The sequence below is a fragment of the Cetorhinus maximus genome, chromosome 24, assembly GCF_964194155.1.
Source record: "Cetorhinus maximus chromosome 24, sCetMax3.hap1.1, whole genome shotgun sequence".
NCBI lineage: Eukaryota > Metazoa > Chordata > Chondrichthyes > Lamniformes > Cetorhinidae > Cetorhinus > Cetorhinus maximus.
In genome coordinates this window covers 20,472,914-20,495,450 of record NC_135902.1, presented here as the reverse complement: position 1 = coordinate 20,495,450, position 22,537 = coordinate 20,472,914, and the positions used below count along the sequence as shown (strand labels likewise).

The following is a 22,537-nucleotide window of genomic DNA, read 5'->3' as shown; positions in this document are numbered from 1 at the left end:
AGATGAAATATAAGCTGGTTTAAGGGGGGTGGGACAGGTAGAGCTGGATAGAGGGCCAGTGATAGGTGGAGATAACCAAAAGATGTCATAGACAAAAGGACAAAGAGGTGTTGAAGGTGGTGATATTATCTAAGGAATGTGCTAATTAAGGGTAGAAAGCAGGAGGAGCAAGGTACAGATAGCCCTAGTGGGGATGGGGTGAGGTGAAGGAATTGAAATAGGCTAAAAGGTAGAGATAAAACAATGGATGGAAATACATTTAAAAATAATGGAAATAGGTGGGAAAAGAAAAATCTATATAAATTATTGGAAAAAAAAAGGGGGGTGATCAGAAAGGGGGTGGGGATGGAGGAGAGAGTTCATGATCTAAAATTGTTGAACTCAATATTCAGTCCGGAAGGCTGTAAAGTGCCTAGTCGGAAGATGAGGTGCTGTTCCTCCAGTTTGCGTTGAGCTTCACTGGAACAACGCAGCAGGCCAAGGACAGACATGTGGGCATGAGAGCAGGGTGGAGTGTTGAAATGGCAAGCGACAGGGAGGTCTGGGTAATGCTTGCGGACAGACTGAAGGTGTTCCGCAAAGCAGTCACTGGAGTGTCAGAAGTCATTTGATAGTTTAAAAACTGTATTAACTGCGACACCAGTTTTGGCAGTGCCCAATTATGCCAAGCAATTCAAGTTGGCCATTGACGCAAGCGATATAGGCATTGGGGCTTTACTTTTACAAGAAGGGGACACTGGAATTTAAAAACTGATAGAGTATTTTTCACAGAAGCTGAATGTACAACAGAAAAGATTATCAGAAAAGAGACCTTGGGTTTGGTGTTAGCGTTGCATCATTTTGAAATTCATGTTGCCAACAATTTATCAGAAACAATTGTTTATACAGAGTCTAATCCTTTGATGTTTTGGGACAAATTTCGAGACAAAAGTGCGAGGCTTTTCAGGTGGAGTCCATTATTATAACCATCTAATTTATGGATTATAAATGTAGCTGGTAGAGAGAATCTGTTCGCAGATGCCTTGTCAGGAGTTTGAAGCTTGAAGGAAAATTGGACATCTAAAAAAAAACTTGGGGCAGAATCTTCTGCCTTTCGGGCGAGCCAGTCGATCACTGTGCACTACCTGTGCAGGCAAGGGGAGGAGGGAGAATCGGGGCCTGCACTCTTTTGCGCATGCATGCGAAAGAGTGCAGAAATCTCCCTAAGGCACGGAGCTGCCTCAGGGCGAGTGAATTCAGTTTGAAAGTTTTAAAGAAAGCTTAAAATTATTCAGACATGTCCCCTCAAGTGAGTGTCACATGAGCTGGGACATGTTTATGAATTGTGAGAAATTTTTTTATTTATTTCATAAAAACTTCAGGAAACCTCATCCCATCCGTGGATGAGGTTTCCTGAAAAACATGAAGGCCGCTTGGGCTCTTTGCCTGCCCGCCAACCTTAAGGTTGGATGGGCAGCCCTGTCAATTACCTAAATTGGTTGATTAATGGCCTTAACAGTCATTTGACAGTTCAGCGGGTGTGTGCCGGAGGTGAATGATGCGCGGTTATGTTGGGATGCATGCCCAACGTCACCGCTTGTCATTTTATGCGTTGGTGTGCGGGGGCGGGAATTCTCCCCCTGGACACTGGAGTGATTTCTGTTGGTACCAAGGACTCGTATATGTGTTGTGTTAATGCATGCATCTGACAATGTCATAAGTATAGGAGATAGTGTGAGATGGGTTATTAAAAAAAGCCGTCGTTTAGAATTATGACGGTTTATTTTTTGATAAGGAGGGGGATGTCATGAAGATATTAATATATATAATGTTATTGGAAATTATTTTTAATTGGACCTGTAGTAGGGTCTGTGGGTGTGAGTGTGTGTGTCTTAATTGGATTAAAGCCAGCTAGTCCGAGTGCTTTGATGTATAGTAATTTTGAGATTTTAAACAGTAAGGTAGAGGGGACATTTGCATTTATTGAATAAACCAAAGACTAGGGTTGAAATCTTGCACCTAGCTAGGAGGCACCAAACAATATGTTTATATTACTAATAAAATTGGTACTATGAAAGGGGTTTTATTGTTAGAAGTGGTGGAGTTCAAATGGCCTGGTGATACAATGAGAATTTACATTCAAGGGGAAGGCTAGGTATATACAGAAGAGTTTTGTGTGTGGAAATCAGAGGCATGTAATATCTAAGCAGTCTGTAAATCTTACCACTGTGTCTGCAAAGGAACAAATTGAAAGGAAGCTCATTATGAATTTGTAAGTTAAATGTGCTTTGCCTGGTCAAAAACAGAATTACCTGGAAAAACTCAGCAGGTCTGGCAGCATCGGTGGAGAAGAAAAGAGTCGACGTTTCGAGTCCACATGACCCTTCAACAGAACTGAGTTTAGTTAGGAGAGGGGTGAAATATAAGCTGGTTTAAGGTGGGGGCCGGGGGGAGAGAAGTTGAGGGTGGGGTGGTTGTAGGGACAAGCAAGCAGTGATAGGAGCAGATAATCAAAAGATGTCACAGACAAAAGGATCAAAGAGGTGTTGAAGGTGGTGATATTATCTAAGAAAAGTGCTACTTAAGAATGGATGGCAGGACACTCAAGGTACAGCTCTAGTGGGGGTGGGGTGGAAAGACTGACAAGGTATTAGTTGTAGATTTAAAAATAATGGAAATAGGTGGGAAAAGAAGAATCTATATAAATTATTGAAAAAAAACAAAAGGGAGGGGGAAGAAACGGGGTGGGGATGGGGGGAGGGAGTTTAAGATCTAAAGTTGTTGAATTCAATATTCAGCCTGGAAGGCTGTAAAGTGCCTAGTCAGAAGATGAGGTGCTGTTCCTCCAGTTTGCGTTGGGCTTCACTGGAACAATGCAGCAAGCTAAGGACAGACATGTGGGCAAGAGAGCAGGGTGGAGTGTTAAAATGGCAAGCGACAGGGAGGTTTGGGTCTTTCTTGCGGACAGACCGCAGGTGTTCTGCAAAGTGGTTGCCCAGTTTGCGTTTGGTCTCTCCAATGTAGAGGAGACCGCATTGGGAGCAACGAATGCAGTAGACTAAGTTAGAGGAAATGCAAGTGAAATGCTGCTTCACTTGAAAGGAGTGTTTGGGCCCTTGGACGGTGAGGAGAGAGGAAGTGAAGGGGCAGGTGTTGCATCTTCTGCGTGGGCATGGGGAGGTGCCATAGGTGGGGGTTGAGGAGTAGGGGGTGATGGAGGAGTGGACCAGGGTGTCCCGGAGGGAATGATCCCTACGGAATGCCGTCAGGGGGGGTGAAGGGAAGATGTGTTTGGTGGTGGCATCATGCTGGAGTTGGCGGAAATGGTGGAGGATGATCCTTTGAATGCGGAGGCTGGTGGGGTGATAAGTGAGGACAAGGGGGACCCTATCATGTTTCTGGGAGGGAGGAGAAGGCGTGAGGGCGGATGCGCGGGAGATGGGCCGGACACGGTTGAGGGCCCTGTCAATGACTGTGGGTGGAAAACCTCGGTTAAGGAAGAAGGAGGACATGTCAGAGGAACTGTTTTTGAAGGTAGCATCATCAGAACAGATGCGACGGAGGCGAAGGAACTGAATCCCCACCCCGTTTCTTCCCCCTCCCTTTTGTTTTTTTCAATAATTTATATAGATTTTTCTTTTCCCACCTATTTCCATTATTTTAAAATCTACAACTAATACCTTGTCAGTCTTTCCACCCCACCCCCACTAGAGCTGTACCTTGAGTGTCCTGCCATCCATTCTTAAGTAGCACTTTTCTTAGATAATATCACCACCTTCAACACCTCTTTGATCCTTTTGTCTGTGACATCTTTTGATTATCTGCTCCTATCACTGCTAGCTTGTCTCTACAACCACCCCATCCTCAACTTCTCTCCCCCCGCCCCCCACCTTAAACCAGCTTATATTTCACCCCTCTCCTAACTAAACTCAGTTCTGTTGAAGGGTCATGTGGACTCGAAACGTCGACTCTTTTCTTCTCCACCGATGCTGCCAGACCTGCTGAGTTTTTCCAGGTAATTCTGTTTTTGTTTTGGATTTCCAGCATCCGCAGTAGTTTTTTGTTTTTATATCTGTGCTTTGCCTGGTGTCTGTTTAAGTCTATGGGTCATTGTTGCCTTGGGGAAGATTACCTGGGAGTGATTAATTTGGGGATTTTTTAATAGTTATGGTAGTAATTTGTAGACGTGTGTATGTGTTTAAATTTGTTGTTAAATTAATAAATTTTTGATTTAATTCATATAAAAAACCTTTCGTGGCCTGTTGGTTTCATTCCTGAATTCCAAGCTGCATCTCAAACATACCAATTGAAAATATAGGTTATGGCAGTTGTTTAAAGTTTCTCTCCGGGATTTTAAATAACTCAGCTTTTACCACCTGCTGTGCCATAACAGATGGTTAGCGAATCCCTTTCTTTAGTCCCCACAGATTCAGTTTCTCTTTGGTCCGGGCATCCTTGTGTTTCTCCAGGTTGGATGATCAGTTGAAGCCTCATCTGCACACAGAACACATATACAGTCTCTGCCCACTGTGAATGGTACAGTTTTTTCAGGCTGTGTAAGTGGCTAAAGATCCTTCCACAGTCAATACACCAGAACATTCACTTGGGTCTGTATGTCTCGGTGCTTTTCCAGTCACAATGGTGTTTAAAACCTTTTGAAACAGATAGAACAGACAAACATTTCTCCTTCTAGATTCTAAGGCCAATAATATTCAGGTCCTGATGAATTGACTAACTCTATCGGATCTTGACGTGACATTTGGTTTATGGTTTCTGTCTGTAAATCCTCCCCTTCTAAAAGCCTATAAAAGGTGTTTCCAAAAGTTCTCACTGTCAGTACAGACAAGTCTAGTTTCTATGGAAAATTCCTTCCTCTTTCATTCCTCTGAAGTCGTAACTCTCCATCCTACACACACTCCCTCCACTCTCAGTCTGCTGTAATGAATATATGCCCTCCCAATTCTCCTGAAGGTGCCAATTCATGGTGATCGACAGATCCATGCTCACCGCTTTCTGTTCAGATTTCAGGCCGAAATATGTAAGTATATGTGCATATATGTAATACTGGAGTAAAAATGTGTGCAATATTCAGTACATTATTACTTGATTAGAGGTACAGTGGGAACGTGAGGAAGAACTTTATGTAGGCAGCTAGTTACCAGGACCTGGAATTCACTGCCTATGAACTGAGAGAGACCAGGGCCTGAACCAACCTTTCCAGAGTCTGCACCCTCCCTGGATTCACTTCCTTTGCTTTCAGTTCCTACAAGTCAACAATTTAAACCCAGAATTAGGAAATAACTTGAAAGGGGGGAATGGAAGTGTTTTACTAAAAGATGTTGGACAGATTAGGATGTTTTATTCTGTCTATAAAGCTAAATCTTCATTCAGAGATAGGAGGAGCAATGAGGGAGCTCAATGTTGCCTTTGGCATAGAGCCCATCCCCTGGCTGGAGAACCAGACCTTCCTATTGGTCAACCCCCCCCATGAAGACAATGAGGGAGCACAACCCGGCTGCCAGACATGCTGAGCTGTTGGTCAATGGGAAAAGTTGGAGGACCAGAAGGAATCTGGTCCTCTGGCCAATCAGAGTGCAGGCTTTGTGCCAATAGTTACACTTGAACTGCCACATTGCCCAACTCTGCATTCAGATAATGAGCTTGTTAACCTGTTTATTGCTGCCCAGCAAAGATGCTGCAGTTTCCCCTCACTCTCAGAATGAAGAGCCAGTTTTCCACATACAAACTTCTTTCTCTGTCCAACATCTGTGAATAAAACACTTTCTTTATCCCCATCCCACAAAAGATCTGTTGCGTGAGGCACCTCATTTCTCCATTAGCCTGGTGCTTTTCCTCTCTTCATTTTCGGCACTGATGATTCTTCTAGTGGGGGCAATTTCTTAATTCGCACCAACTCCTGCCTCCCTTGTTTCACCCTCCCTTGTAATCGCTAACCTACGTTGGCTCCCAGATCCCCATATGCCTTGAGTTTAAAATTCTTATCCTTGTTTCCAATCCCTCCATGATCTTGCTTCCTCCCTATGTTTAACTCCTCCATCCCAACAACCTTCCGAAATATCAGTACTCCTCCAATTCCAGCCTCTTGAGCATCCCTGATTTTAATCACTCCACCATTGGCATTTGTACCTTCAGCTGCTAGGGCCCCAAGCTTTGGAATTATCTTTCTAAACCTCTTTCCTCCTTCAAGATGCCCCTTAAAACCTACCCTTTTAACCAAGTTTCTGGTCATTGGCCCTAATATCCCCTTACATGGCTCAGTGTCAAGAAGATATAATAATTTTCATGTTATTGGAATTTATTGTAAAATAGAGTAATAGTGAAATGTATCTATATATGTGTGTGTGTGTGTGAGATTTAATTGAATTAGAGGCAGCTAGTCTGGGTGCTTTGATCTAAGACAGGGTAGGTTTGAAATGTTAGTTAACCATGGAGACGTTTAGAAATATAGGTGTTAAGGGAACATTTGCATTTTGAAATAAATTAAGACTAGATTGTTTTCAAAGAAGGGGTGAAATGTGTCACCTAGCCAGGTGAAGTTTAGAAACAGTGTGTTTATTTTTCCCAAAGATTACTGGTAAAACTTAGTGCTATGAGAGGGGTTTATTGTCAAGGAGATAAAGTCCAAAGGTATAGTGAAACAATGGGTATTTGCGTTCAAAGAGGAAGATATGTATAAAGGAGGAGCAAGGGCTTTGCGTAGGGGAAGGCATTTTTAAGATCTTGCAAGTATGAAAAGCCTTCAGCATCTATGCCTCAAGCTGCTGTCTTCAAAGGACTGAAGTTAAGAAAACTCACTTGGAAGTCGACTTGTTCAGGGTATCATGTTTCTTTGCCTGGGTCTATGAGTCTTACTGTTACCTTAATGAAAGTGTAACTGGAGTTAGATTGAATAGGGGATTTAGAAGTTATCACAGTAGTAATTTGTAGATCTATGTATGTTTTTAAAATCAATTCTCTTATTAATAAATGTTTAATGTAGTTTTATAAAAACTTTAAGACTTGGTAGTCTTATTACTACTGAATTCAAGGCACATATCTCAAAATTTATACAAATTGAAAATTAGTTGTGATAGTTGTTTCAAGTTACCCTCTGGGATTTGAACAGCTTGGCATTTACCATTTGCTGTGTCATAACACTCAGTGTCAAATTTTGTTTGATAAATAGCTTCTATGAAGCACCTTAGGATCTTTACCATGTTAAAGGTTCTACACAAATGCAAGTTAGAGAAGATTAACGCGGCTCAAGGCGATGACAAGCAGTGCTGAGGGAGGTTGGTTGTTAGGCGGCGATGCCATAAAGTGATGACGTGATGCTACTGTGACACATAGGGGAAATTCCACACCACTAAATACTGAGCAATGCCGAAGAAAGGATTAATACTTCAATTGTGGAAGAACTGAAATGAAGCACTTTCTTCACACAAAGGGCAGTGGAAATCTGAAAGTGTGCCCTGGCTTAGGGAGCATAAGTCTGCAGAAAACCACAAAGGGTTAATACTAGGAACACTAGGCAAGGTCACAAATGTAGGAGCACTAGGAACAGGAGACGACCATTCGGCCCCTCCAACCCTCTGTCAGCTCATGACTGATTCCCATCTCAATTCCATTTGCTCACCTTTGCTCCATATCCCTAAATATCCTTACCAAAAAAATCCATCCACCTCAGTCTAGAAAGCAACAATTGATGACCCGCACCCACCCCAACCACCCTTTGGGGGGTGGGGGAAAGTTTTCCATATTTCAACATCCTTTGTGTGAAGAAGTGCTTCCTGATTTCACTCTTGAATGGCTTGGCTTTAATTTTAAGGTTTGGCCCCTTTGTTCTGGACTCCTCCCCACACCAGATGTAATAGATTCTCTCCATCTACCATATTCAAATTCTTTTAACATTTTAAACACCTTGATCAATCTCTGATACTTGGGGACAAGGGGGATGGATGGCCTTTGGATAGAGTCAGTTACTATAGCACAGAAAGAGGCCATTTAGCCCAGGAGGTCCATGGAGGTTCTCTGTAGGGCTATCCAGTCAGTTTCATCCCCTGTTCTATCCCCGTAGCCCTGCAAGTTTCCCTCAGGTGCACATCCAATTTCCTTTTGATATCTGGGTAAGATGACCAATAGCTGAGTGTGACCCGAAGGAAAGCCAGTTTAATCTGGCACATTCCCTGTTTATTATTAAAACCTAGAAGATAACGAGGTGTTTAGTTAATAAGCAAGTCAAGTCTGGATCAGATCAACAAAATGGGTACATTAAATGGGCTTGATCCCGCCCATGGATGAGGTTTCCAAAAAAACGCATCTGAGATGGCAAAGCTTTATGTAAACACGTTCAAGTCTTTGAGAAGAGAGAGAAAGAGACAAACATTAGAACTGATCACAGTCCCCACTAAAACACGCATGCATATCAACAGGAGGAAACCATTTAACCTCTCATGTCAGTCATACAGGATCAGGAAGAGACTATTCTACCCCCCTCAAGTCTGTTACATAGGAACAGGAGACCATTCAGCCCCTCAGGCCTGTTACTCAGGAACAGGAGGAGGCCATTCAGCCTCTGGACCTCTTCTGCCACGCAGTCAGCTCATGGCTGATCTACACCTCAACTCTGTGCTCCTGCTTTTGCTGCACTCTGCACAGGGCTAGGTCAACAAGAGATGGGAACCAGCAAAGTGAGAGGGAGGGAGGAGAGAATGGCAACGAATGCACATGTGAACCCTGCAGGAGGCAGGTTTCCTCACAACTGGCCAACCCAAAAGGAAGAGAGTGTCCTGAAATGCACAAATAATTCTATCAGCTGGTAAGTAACCAGGCATTCTGTTGTGATGAAACTTTAGAAACAAACCCTGGGTAGACTAGTTTTTCCAAGCAGTGGGCTTGGCAGCTGTACAGTGAAACTAAGGGCAGAAATTATCACTCGGCAGGCAGGCACATGCCCAACCTGCTCGAGTGTGAAATGCAGCGTGTTGATGTCGGCTGAGCTTGCCGACGTAAACTCACAGTTGCAGGCTCTCCTGGAGCTGGTAGCGCACCCGCCAACAACTAAAAGGCCTGTTAAGGCCATTAAGTTGTCAATTAAATTAAGATTTTCGCTGCCCATCTAACCTAACGGTTGGCGGGCAGGCGAAAAGGTCAAGCGGCCTTTGCGTTTTTTTGGAAACCTCATCCATGGGTGGGATGAGGTTTCCAAAAGCAAATAAAAATAAGATAAAAACTTTAATTTTTCATTAACATAATCCTGCTCACGTGACAGAGTCACATGAGGGGGCATGTTTTATTACATTTCTATTTAAAATTTGTTTTTCATATCTCTTCATCTCCCTGAGGCAGCTCCATGCCTCAGGGAGATTATGCAGCACCCACTCACGCGCACGCGTGAAGTTTGAGCTCGGCTGGCTTGCACTTCCCCCCCCTCCCCCCACCCCCCGCACAGGCAGCACCCAGCACTGCCGCTCGTGTTTCATGTTGGGCGGGCCTTAATTGGCCTGCCAACGTGAAATTGCGGTGCGGTGCCAATCGTGGGCTGCAGTTGGCTTCCTGACCACCTCCGCCGAGCCTGCCTGCCAATGGGCGCTGCGACCTCTAATATTGGACACTGAGTGTAATCTTGTTCTACATTAAGCAGACATATCTGGTGCTGGGTTATTGTGATATAGTTAATCTCACCCTTAACTGATTCATTTCCGGCAGTTAATAACATTGATACAAGTACAATGCTTACTCTATTAATTTATTAATTAAATGTGTTAATTCATCTAGATCTGTGTCTGCACTCAATTTCATTACTTATCTTTTGTTACTGACTGGGATCTCTCTCTCCCTCATTCTTTGTTTCTCTCAGTATACTGATTGGGGTCTCTCTCAACCCTTGTCACTGTCAATACAAATCATCATTTAGAATGTCACAGATTAATCAAGGACAGTCAGCATGAATTTGTTAAAGGAAGATCATGTCTGACTAACTAGATTGAATTTTTTGAGGACGGTCAATGAGGGTAGTATTTGTAGCCTACAGGGATTTTAGCAAGGTTTTTGATAAGGTCCCACATGACAGGCTGGTCAGAAAAGCAGGCAAGTTACGTTTAATTTGTTTAGAACCATGTTGAGCATTGACAATAGTTGTGGTCTCCATTTAGAAAAAGGAAATAAAGGCATTGGAGAAGGTGCCACACAGGTTCACAAGAACTGAGAATGTTTAACTCTCAGGAAAAGTTGAACAGCCTGGGTGCTTTTACCTAAGAAAGAGAAGACTGGAAGTATTTAAGATTATGAAGGGGTTGAATAATCCAATAGGGATTCCATAGCAAACCTCTTTCCCACTGAGTAGTGAGTATGTGGAACTCACTGCCACAGGAGTGGTTGAGGTGAAGAGTATGGATACACTGAAGTGCAAGAAAGCAGGGAGAAAGGCATAGAAGGATATGCTGCTGATGGACTAGAGATGAAAAGGGGTGGTTGGAAGTTTATGTGGACTATAAATACTGACATAGACCAATTGAGCTGACTGGCCAGGCTCTGTGCTGGAGATTCAATGGAACAGAGACAAATGTATTTATTTTAGATCTACCTGTGGTGTTAGGAAAAACACAATCTACTATCCAGGGTAAAATAAATGTACTTCATCATCTTTTGTGAATCATTCCAGTGGAAATGTGCACTCCCACTGGAAGCAAATTCCAGTAGAAAGAAACCCTCCAAACCTCCCACTTCGCCAACTGTCAGACGGAATATGGTTCAGTCTTGGATGTGATTATCAGCAGCAATAACAGCAGAATCCAACCCCTGTAATCACTTGTGAACTCGCTGGTGTGTCTGCAGGCTGGATAACTGAGTGAATCTCTTCCCACAGATAGAGCAGGTGAACGGCCTCTCCCCAGTGTGAACTCGCTGGTGTGTCTGCAGGTGAGATGCCCGAGTGAACCTCTTCCCACACACGGAGCAGGTGAACGGCCTCTCCCCTGTGTGAACTCGCTGGTGGGTCAGTAGGTTGGATGACTTTCTAAACCTCTTCGAGCAGCGAGAGCAGCTGAATGGTCTCTCCTCAGTGTGAATGCGCTGGTGGACCATTAGTTCCTGAGAGCTTTTGAAGCCACCACCACAGTCAGCGCATTTGAAAGGTCTTTCATTGGTGTGACTGCCATGATGTCTCAGCAGGCTGGATGACTGAGTGAATCCCTTCCCACACACAGAGCAGGTGAATGGCCTCTCCCCGGTGTGAACTCGCCGGTGCTTCCGTAGAGTGGATGAATCACTGAATCCATTCCCACACTCAGAGCAGGTGAATGGCCTCTCGCCGGTGTGAACTCGCTCGTGTAACAGCAGGTGTGATGACTGAGTGAATCGCTTCCCACACTGAGAGCAGGTAAATGGCCTCTCCCCGGTGTGAATGCGTCGATGAGTTTCCAGCTCAGATGGGGAACGGAATCCCTTCCCGCAATCCCCACATTTCCATGGTTTCTCCATGGCGTGGGTGTCCTTGTGATTCCCTGAACTTGGTGATCAGTTGAAGGCTCAGCCACAAACAGAACACCTGCACAGTCCCTCCCCGCTTTGTATGGTGCGATGTCAGGCTGTGTAACTCGTAAAAAGTTCTTTCCACAGCCAGCGTACTGGAGCACTCACTTGAATGTGTGTCTCGGTGCTTTTCCAGTCACACTAATTTTTGAAATATTTTACCACAGACAGAACAAATATTTCACCTTCTACATTTAAAGGCCGATGATATTCTGATCCTGATGAATCCAGTGACTCTATGAGATCTTGACGTGATATTTGGTTTGCGTTTCCGGTCTGCAAAACCTCCCCTTCTAACACCTGCAAAAGGAGTTTACAAAGGTCATCACTGTCAGTACAAGACAGAAATTCAGATCAGACAATTCTAGTTTCTATGAAACATGCTTTCCTCTCTTGTTCCAGCAAAGTTGTAAATCCTGTCCCACACACTCTCCCACTTCTCTGGAAAATAACAATTTGTTGTCAAGTTTCTGATTTTTTTCTTCCCTCCTCTATTCATGGGTCTAACTGGCAGTCAGTGGTTCTTTATTTTATTCTATCATTGGATGTGAGCTTTCCTGCCAAGGCCAGCAATCCCCAATAGCACTTGTCCCTCCAGTGGAAAAGCTGGGGTTATTCTCCTTTTGAGCTGAGAACTCCTAGAGGGTATTCCAATCATTAACTGAAGAGAAAATGTTTGCAATGGCAGAAGGATCACACAGATTCAAGGCAAATGATTAAAAGAAAACCAGAGGCAACATAATGAAAAACTTTTTTACATAATGGGTGGTTAGGATTTGGAATGTACTGCCTAACAGGGTGGAAGGAACAGATTCAATTTTTTTTTGTTTATTCTTTCATGGGATGTGGGTGTTGCTGGCTAGGCCAGCATTTATTGCCCATCTCTAAGTGGGCTTGAGAAGGGCTTTCAAAAGGCAATTGGATAAATACTTGAAGGAGAAATAATATCATAGATATGGAGAAAGAGTGGAGCAGTGGGACTAACTGTTTTGCACTTTGAAAGGGCCAGTGCAGCCTTGATGGGCTAAATGGCGTCCTTCTGTGCTATACTACTGTATGATTCTGTGTTGTGAGCCTGTAAAGTGGGCACGTGATTTGACACACAGGAAGCAACCAAGAACAATCCTGTCATTGATGGGGCAGGAATGAGATAGTGTTCCTTGAAGAGACTGACTCTCGCTGCTCTACACTGCTTCTCTCCAGCTCTGTATCTCAATCCAATCTCAAAACTGACATTCCACTGGGAGTTGGGATTTTAATGAATACACCAACCCACAAAGCCTAGTGGGTCGAACAGCCTACAAAGGGCTAGTGGAAATCTGGAACTCACTCCCCCAAAAAGCTGGGGGTCAATGGAAAATTTCAAAACAGAATTGGATAGATTTTTCCTGGGTAAAGTTATTAAGGGTTATGTAACCAAAGTGGGTTCACAACTCCTCAGATAATGAAGCAGTCCATGTCCATATGCACCAATATTCAGTCTGGGAAATTTGTGGCAAGCAACATTCACACCACGCAAGTGCCAGGCAATGACCATCTCCAACAAGAGAGAATCTAATCATCTCCACTTGACATTCAATGGTATTACCATCCCTGAACACCCCAGCATCAACATCCTGGGGGGGGGTCACCATTGATCAGAAACTGAACTGAGCCAACCATATAAATACTATGGCAACAAGGGCAGGTCAGAGACTTTTTTATTATTCATTCATGGAATGTGGGCTTTGCTGGCTGGGCTAGCATTTATTGCCCATCCCTAGTTGCCCTCAAGAAGGTGGTGGTGAGCTACCTTCCTGAACAGCTGCAGTCCATGTGGTGTGGGTACACCCACGGTGCTGTTAGGGAGGGAATTCCAGGATTTTGACCCAGCAACAGTGAAGGAACGGCAATATATTTCCAAGTCAGGATGGTAAGTGACTTGGAGGGGAACATCCAGGTGGTGGTATTCCCATTTATCTGCTGCCCTTGTCCTTCTAGAGGGTAATGGTCGTGGGTTTGGAAGGTGCTGTCGAAGGAGCCTTGGTGAGTTTCTGCATTGCATCTTGTAGCTAGTACACGCTGCTGCTACTGTGTGTCAGTGGTGGAGGGAGTGAATGTTTGTGGATGGGGTGCGAATCAAGTGGGCTGCTTTGTCCTGGATGGTGTCAAGCTTCTTGAGTGTTGTTGGAGCTGCACTCATCCAGGTAGTAAGAGAGTATTCCATCACACTCCTGACCTGTGCCTTGTAGATGGTGCACTGGCTTTAGGGAGCCAGGAGGTGAGTTACTCGTCGCAGGATTCCTGGCCTCTGACCTAGTCGTGTAATCACAGTATTAAAATGGCTAGTCCAGTTCAGTTTCTAGTCAATGGTAACCCCCAGAGTGTTGATAGTGGTGGATTCAGTGATGGTAATGCCATTGATCATCAAGGGGCGATGGTTAGATTCTCTCTTGTTGGAGATGGTTATTGCCTGGCACTTCTGTGGCACAAATGTCACTTGACGGTCGTCAGCCTAAGCCTGGATATTGTCCAGGTTTTGTTGCATTTGGACATGGACTGCTTCAGTGTCTGAAATGGTGAACATTGTGCAATCATCAGCGAACATCCCCACTTCTGACCTTATAATGGAAAGGAGGTCATAGATGAAGCAGCTGTGGATGGTTGGGCATAGGACATTACCCTGAGGAACTACTGCAGTGATGTCCTGGAACTGAGATAACTGACCTCTAACAATCACAACCATCGCCCTTCATGCTAGGTATGACTCCAACTAGTGGAGAGCTTACTCCCTGATTCCCATTGACTCCCGTTTTGCCAGGGCTCCTTGATGCCACACTCGGTCAAATGCAGCCTCGATGTCAAGGGCAGTTACTCTCACCTCGGGAGTTCAGCTCTTTTGTCCATGTTTGAACTAAGGCTGTATTGAGGTCAAGAGCTGAGTGGCCATGGCGGAACCCAAACTGGGCATCAGTAATCAGGTTATTGCTAAGCAAATGCTGCTTGATAGCATTATTGATGACCTCATCCATTACTTTATTGATGATCGAAAGTAAACTGATGGGCGGTAATTGGCTGGGTTGAATTTGTCCTGCTTTTTGTGTACAAGACATACCCGGGCAATTTTCTACATAGCTGGATAGATGCTAGTGTTGTAGCTGTACTGGAACAGCTTGGCTAGGGGCGCGGCAAGTTCTGGAGCACAAGTACTACTGCTGGAATATTGTCAGGGCCCGTAGCCTTTGCATTAACCAGTGCCTTCAGCTATTTCTTGATATTACATGGTGTGAATTGAATTAGCTGAAGACTGGCATGCGTGATGCTGGGGACCTCTGGAGGAGGCCGAAATGGATCATCCACTCGACACTTCTGGCTGAAGATTGTAGCAAATGCTTCAGCCTTATCTTTTGCACTGATGTGCTGGGCTCCCCCATCATTGAGGATGGGGATATTTGTGGAGCCTCTTCCTCCAGTGAGTTGTTTAATTGTCCACCACCATTCACAACTGGATGTGGCGGAACTTAGATCTGATCTGTTGGCTGTGGGATCACTTACCTCTGTCTATTACTTGCTGCTGATGCTGTTTGGCACACAAGTAGTCCTGTGTTATAGCTTCAGCAGGTTGACACCTCATTTTTACATATGCCTTGTGCTGCTCCTGGTATGCCCTCCTTCACTCTTCGTTGAACCCAGGCTTGATGGTAATGGTAGAGTGAGGGTTATGCCGAGCCATGAGGTTACAGATTGTGTTCAAGTACAATTCTGCTATTGCTGATGGCATACAGCACCTCATGGATGCCCAGTCTTGAGTTGCTAGATCTGTTTGAAATCTATCTCATTTAGCACAGTGGCAGTGCCACACAACACAATGGAGGGTATCCTCAATGTGAAGGCGGGACTTAGTCTTCACAAGGACTGTGCAGTGGTCACTCCTAGAGTTGTCATGGACAGATGCATCTGTGGCAGGCAGGTTGGTGAGGATGAGGTCAAGTATGTTTTTCCCTGTTGGCTCCCTCACCACCTGCTGCAGACCCAGTCTAGCAGCTATGTCCTTTAGGACTCCGCCAGCTCGGTCAGTAGTGGTGCTGCTGAGCCACACTTGGTGATGGACCTTGAAGTCCCCGACCCAGAGTACATTCTGCGCCCTTACCACCATCAGAGCATCCTCCAAGTGATGTTCAACATGAAGGAGCGCTGATTCATCAGCTGAGGGAAGGCAGTACATGATGAACAGCAGGAGGTTTCTTTGCCCACATTTGATCTGATTGCATGAGACTTCGTGGGGTCCGGAAACAATGTTGAGGACTCCCAGGGCAACTCCATCCCGACTGTATACCACTGTGCTGCCACCTCTGCTGGGTCTGTCCTGCCAGTGGGACAGCTCATACTCAGGGATGGTGATGGTGGAGTCTGGGACATTAACTGTAAGATATGATTCCATGAGGATGAACATGTCAGGCTATTGCTTGATTTGTCTATGAGACAGCTCTCCCAATTTTGGCACTAGTCCCCAGATGTTAGTAAGGAGGACTTTGCAGGGTCGACAGGACTGCGAATGCCGTTGTTGTTTCCAGCACCTAGGTTGATACCAGGTAGTCTGTCCGGTTTCATTTCTGTTTTTTTGAGACTTTGTAGCGGTTCGATATGCCACTTCAGAGAACAACTATGAGTCAACCACAATCCAGTGGGTCTGAGTCACATGTAGGCCCGACTAGGTAAGGACAGCAGATTTCCTCCCCTGAAGGACATCAGTGAACCAGATATGTTTTTACAATAATCGACAATGCTTTCATGGTCATCATTAGACTTTTAATTCCAGATCTTCATCGAATTCAAATTCCACCATCTGCTGTGGTGGGATTCAAACCCGGGTCTCCAGAGCATTACCTGGGTCTTTGAATTACTAGTCCAGCGACAATTTTGCAGTGAGTTAACTCACTTCCGGACTCCACCAAGCCTGTCCACCACCTACAAGGGCAAAGTGATGGAATACTCACAATTGTTTGGATGAGTGCAGCTCCAATAAGCTCAACACCATCCAGGATAAAGCAACTGTTTGAACGGCACCCCATCCACCACCATAAACATTCACTCCCTCCACCATCGGAGCACAGTGACAGCAGTGTGTACCATTTACAAGGTTCATTGCAGCAACTCGCCAAACCTTTGTCGACAGCACCTTCAAACCCGTGACCTCTACCATTTAGAAGAACAAGGGCAGCAGATGCATGGGAACACCACCACCTACAAATTCCCCTCCAAGCAATCCTGATTTGGAATTATATTGCTGTTCCATCACTGTCGCTGGGTTAAGATCCTGGAACTCCCTTCCTAACAGCATTGTTGGTGTACCTACACCACACGGACTGCAGCGGTTTAAGAAGGCAGCTCAGATAGTTAGGACGGTGTTAGCCAGGTTTGATGGCCATCCCAAATTGCCCTTAAGATGGTGGCCTTTTCAAACTGCTGCAGTCCGTCTGGTTTGACTTTTGCGAGGTGGCTTGATATAGGCATTTCAGAGGGCAGTTAAGTGTCAACCACATTGCTGTGGGTCCAGAGTAATGTAGGTTAGACCGGTAGGAACAGCAGATTTCCTTTCTTAGAAGGCATTAGTGAACAGATGGATAGAGAATTCCAAAGATTTAGAACCCTCTGAGTGTAGAAATTTCTCCTCATCTCAGTCCAAGATGATCGTCCTCTGATCCTGACTATGCCCCTGTGTTCTGGAACATCCAGCGGGGGGAAACAACCTTGCAGCGTCTAACCCTTCAGACCCTGGCTGCGGTTTGGCTCTGCCATTTACTGGTTGAATCTCCAGGTCTGAAGTAAGGTGGCCATGTTCTTGATAACTGTTGACTGTTCGACTCTGGCGGACTTCACTCCATCCCCAATAGCTATCCCAGACTAGCCGCTTGACCCCAGGCTCCGTCCCAGCCAGAGGATCACCGAGAGGAGCGGGAAGCCCGGCCTTGCCCCTTATGACACAGAGGGTCAGTTCAGTGCCCAACCCCACACCTATTCACCCCACCCAAACAGATACCCACCTGGCATGGCTTCCCTCAGTGAGGTTTGAAATATCAGAAGAATTTTCAAAGCAAATACTGAAGCGCCTTTATCACTACAAAAAAAATCATGTGGTGTTTAAAATCAAACTGCATCAGCTGGGGGGGAAAAAATGAAGGGAAGACATTTTGCAAAGTCCCTTCCCCTCCCCCACTCCCTCAGCTGGTAGCCCAGCACGCAGGCGCAAGAAGCGCTGCTCACCGACCTGTCCGGATCAGGCACAGTGCGGCTGCCGCGAGCGGTCGGTGTCGATCTCTTTTTGGACCAGCCAGCCACCGTAGAGGACGGGAGCGGGCGTTCGCCGAGCGGCTTCTCGCTCTGGGCCGGAGCAGTCAGCCGGTAACAAGCTCAAGCAGGGGGAGGGGAGGGGAGGGCGAACAATGGGTGGGTGCGGGGTTTTCCTGTCCGCGCCCCTGGCCTGCAGACTGGAGCCCGAGGACGTCGCCGCGGAGCAGTGTGATTCCCGATTGGCTGATACGGAGTGAACGTCACAAAGACCCATACGTGCATTGCCAGAGGACGGCCCGGGTCTGCGCATGTTCGGGGAGGAGGCGGGGAATGGCACAAACCTCGCGCTTTGATTGGATGGAGGACCAGAAGGACTGGTCCTCCAGCTTTTCCCAATTGGCTCAGCGCGTTGGGCGGTGAAAGTCTCTCCGACTCTCACGTGGGGTCGGGCTCCATTCCCTCATTGTATTCATGCGGCTGGATTGACCAATGGAATGAGCTGGAGAACCGGAAACATTTTGCTCCTCCAGCCAATCAACGCAGGCGTTGCGCCAGTGGCTACACTGAGTTCCCACGTTGCCCAACTTTCGTATTCAGACGATGAGCCTTATTCACTTGCTTGTTGCTGCTCAGCGAAAGCTATTTCTTTTCTCTTTTTCTGAATGAAAATTTAGCTTCCCACACGCGCACTGAAATTTACCGCTCTGTCCAACAGTTATGACTAAAATGCGTTTACCCCCTTTGCATGTTTTCCCTAATTCTGGGTTTAATTATTGATTTACAGGAACTGAAGGGATAGGAAGTGAATCCAGGGAGGGTGCAGACTTGGAAAGGTTGGTCCAGGTCACTCTCTCTCTCTTTCTCTATGTGGAGTCTACTGTTGACATCCTTTACTCCTTCAGATTGAGACGTGTTTGTCTGGCTAAAAGGATGGCCTCTTTTCTAATGCTCATAATTAAAGGGGTGGTTTCTCCTGGAGATGGACAACATTTAAGGCAGTATAGTAATGAAGTACATGGATGTGCCTAATATTGCTAAATGGTACAAATTAGATATATTTACGGTTCTATAACAACATTCATTTATTATTATTTCTAGTTTGTAGAATGGTACTGTAGCACAGAAGGAGTCCTTCGACAACTCAAGTCCATGCCCACTTGCGCTAGAGCAATCTGGTCAGTCCCATCCACGTGGCTTTGCAAGTTTAATTCCTTCAAGTGTCCATCCAATTTCATTTAAAAATAATTAAATGTCTCTGTTTCCACCATCCTCATAGGCAGCAAGTTCCAGGTCATGATAACTAGCTGTCTAAATAAAGTTCTTCCTCACGTTCCTGTTGAATCTCTAATCAAGTAATACACATGAGGATTTTCAGGTTTCTGTGACCTGGACAGTAAGTCTTGAGCATGGATCTGTTGATCACCGTGAATTGGCACCTTCAGGAGAATCGGGAGGGCATATTTTAGGTAGAGCAGAGTGAGATTGGCGGGTGAGTGTGTGGGATGGAGGTTTACAGCTTTTGGGGAACAAGAGAGGAAAAAATGTTCCATAGAAACTAGAATTGTCTGTTCTGAATTTCTATCTGTACTGACATTGAGGACTTTTGTAAACACCTTTTGCAGGATATTCAAAGGGCAGGATTTGCAGACTGAAAGCTCATACCAAACGTCAAGATCAAACAGAGCCACTCAATTCATTGGGACCTGACTATCACCAGCCTTTGAATCTAAGAGAAATTTTTGTTCTGTCTGCTTCAAAAGGTTTTAAACATTATTGTGACTGGAAAAGCATCGAGACGCGCACACATATACGCCCAAATGTGAGTGTTCCAGTCTACTGACTGTGGAAAGAGCTTAACGATTGCAGCATATGCAACAGGGAGATACCATACACGTATTCTGTGTAGGCAAGGTTTCAAGTGATTGTCGAAACTGGAGAGTCCGAAAGGCACCCGCGCCATGGAGAAACCATGGAAATGTGGGGACTGTGGGAAAGGATTCCGTTCCCCTTCTGAGCTGGAATCTCATCAACGCATTCATACGGGGGAGAGGCCATTCACTTGCTCTGAATGTGGGAAGGGATTCACTCAGTCATCACACTTGCTGAGACACCAGCTACTTCACACTGAGGAGAGGCCATTTAACTGCTCTGAGTGTGGGAAGGGATTTAGTGATTCATCCCACCTGCTGAGACACCAGCGAGTTCACACCGGGGAGAGGCCATTCACCTGCTCTGAGTGTGGGATGGAATTCAGTCATTCATCCACCTTGCAGAAGCACCAGCGAGTTCACACTGGAGAGAGACCATTTACATGCACTGACTGTGGAAAGGCATTCACTCAGTCATCACACCTGCTGACACACCAGCGAGTTCACACTGGGGAGAGGCGGTTTACCTGCTCTGTGTGTGGGAAGGCATTCACTCAGTCAACACACTTGCTGACACACCAGCGAGTTCACACTGGGGAGAGGCCATTCAGCTGCTCCGAGTGTGGGAAAGGATTCAGTGATTCATCCACCCTGCTGATACACCAGCGAGTTCACACTGGGGAGAGGCCGTTTACCTGCTCTGAGTGTGGGAAGGGATTCACTCAGTCATCACATTTGCTGACACACCAGCGAGTTCACACCAGGGAGAGGCCGTTCACTTGCTCTGTATGTGGGAAGGGATTCACTCAGTCATCCACCTTGCAGACACATCAGCGAGTGCACACTGGAGAGAAGCCGTTCACCTGCTCCAAGTGTGGGAAGGGATTCACTCGGTCCTCCCACCTGCTAAAACACCAGCGAGTTCATACTGGGGAGAGGCCATTCACCTGCTCCGAGTGTGGAAAGAGATTCACTCAGTCATCTCACCTGCTGAGACACCAGCGAGTTCACACTGGAGAGAGGCCATTCACCTGCTCTGAGTGTGGGAAGGGATTCACTCAGTTATCCAACCTGCTGACACACCAACGAATTCACAAGTGATTACAGGGGTGGGATTCTGCTGTTATTGCTGCTGGTAAGCACATCCAGGACTGAACCATGTTCATTCAGACAGCTGGCGATGTAGGAGGTCTGGAGGGTTTCTTTCTGCTGGATTGGCTGGTCTCATGACTTTGCTTCCAGTGGGCTGATGCCCTTTGACCCTGCGAGTGCACATTTCCACTGAAATGATTCGCAGATGATGAAGTACATTTATTTTATTGTGTTTTTCCTACCACTGCAGGTAGATCTAAAATAAAACATTTGTCTCTACTCCACTGAGTCTACAGCACATGATCAGGCCAGTTGACTCAGTTTGTATGTGTTGGTATTTATGATCCACTTAAGCCTCCAGCCACCCCTTTTCATCTCCCCCCATCAGCATATCCTTCTATTCTTTTCTCCCTCATGTATGCATCTAACTTCCCCTTAAATGTATTCATGCTATTCACCTCAACCACTCACTGTCATAGCGAGTTCCACTTTCTCACCACTTGCTGGAGGTTTCTCATGAAATCCCTATTGAATTATTGAACCCCTTCATAATCTTAAAAGACTTCCATCAAGTCACCCTTCAGTCTTCTCTTTTCTGATGATTAAATGCTCTGTTCTGGTATTATCCTTGTGAATCTTTGTTGCACCTTCTCCAGTGCCTCCATGTACTTTTTCTAAGTGGAGACCACAACTGTTGACAGTACTCCTGGTGTAACCTAACCATGGTTCCAAACAAATTGAACAAAACCTCCCTGCTTTTCAATTATATCCCTCTAGAAAGGAACCCCAGGGACAAGAGTGACTGAGGACACAAAGGCCTTAAAATTTTTTGGAACAAAGAATCAGGTAATTTTTATCATTTGTAGTGAATACAAATGACAGAAATTTCAGTGAAGCCCCTCTCTCCCACCTCCGATACACACAATTGTAATTATCCCCTCTCCCCCAACATACACATGCCCCTCCCACAAACCCCCTCTTCCCACTCACTCAGCAGCCCCTCTTTCCAAACCCCCTCCCCACTCACTAACCCCTTTCCAAATCCCCTCTACACGCTTACTCAGCAGCCCCTCTCCCCACTCGCTCAGCAGTCCCTCTTCCCAAACCCCCTCTCCTCCACTCAGCAGTGCCCCTTCCAAACCCCCCTTGCCCCACTTACTCATTGAGCAGCCCCGCGTCACAAACCCCACCCCAAATCTGCCGAATCCCATGGAAACTTGGGCTCTGCTGCTCCCTTTTCTCTACCCCAGGCCTGCCAAACCCCAGCTCCAACAAGTGTAAAGCAGCAGAGTGCGCTCTTTTAGTGAAATGAGTGGCAGCTCCCAAAAGCCTGCTCCCAGCCTCGCTAGCGGTAGAGATTTTCAGGACTTTGAGACTCTCTTCATGGCTTTGGCTGTATTGGAGACAGTGGTGGCTGATGGGAGGCGGGAGTCAGAAAATAAATTATAAGGGCGGAATTCCATCATCCAAAAGTTGGAATTCCACCAAATAGAATTTTCTCATCCCTATGCAGCACAAAGTGGCAAAGTCACCACAGCATGAGGGGCCAGAACATTATAACACTTTTTATATGTAGTGAAATACAAATGTTTCTAGGCCACTTCATCAATTGGTGGGGTAAACAAGTTGGTAGGAAAAATAATGGTGATGTTTAAGTCCTGGGCCCAAGATTTTTATCTTGACAATGTAAACATTATAAATTGTATATTATAAATATTAACCCACACACAGATTATTGAAATGACAAAAGAAAAAAATCATAGATCCCATCAAATCATCCAAGAGTACATCTTGTC

The 22,537-nt window shown here is 45.6% G+C and overlaps 2 protein-coding genes across 8 annotated transcripts in view; one reads left to right on the top strand and one right to left on the bottom strand.

The window, feature by feature from the left end:
* The window catches only part of LOC144699689 (uncharacterized), a 34,252-nt gene extending 16,148 nt beyond the window's left edge, over positions 1-18,104 (bottom strand). The window contains exons 1-5 of one of the 7 annotated variants that reach the window (XR_013580589.1): positions 17,759-18,104; positions 11,697-11,811; positions 6,796-6,858; positions 4,063-4,631; positions 1,394-2,271 (exon numbers count right to left, since the gene is read on the bottom strand). Coding sequence is in view for 2 of the 7 variants with exons in the window: in XM_078570829.1 (XP_078426955.1) it covers positions 10,786-11,460 (675 nt within the window). In the remaining 5 variants the exon portion in view is untranslated. Of the gene's footprint in view, positions 1-1,393; positions 2,272-4,062; positions 4,632-6,795; positions 6,859-8,300; positions 11,812-17,754 lie in introns of those variants that run through there. The other 6 variants (XR_013580592.1, XR_013580588.1, XR_013580590.1 and 3 more) reach the window with 6 other exon arrangements.
* Positions 18,105-19,294: 1,190 nt separating this feature from the next.
* LOC144699677 (uncharacterized) lies at positions 19,295-21,332 on the top strand. Its single transcript, XM_078570815.1, has one exon. It carries the CDS (start codon positions 19,740-19,742, stop codon positions 20,748-20,750), a length of 1,011 nt encoding a protein of 336 aa, XP_078426941.1. The 5' UTR covers positions 19,295-19,739; the 3' UTR covers positions 20,751-21,332.
* The last annotated feature ends 1,205 nt before the right edge of the window (positions 21,333-22,537 follow it).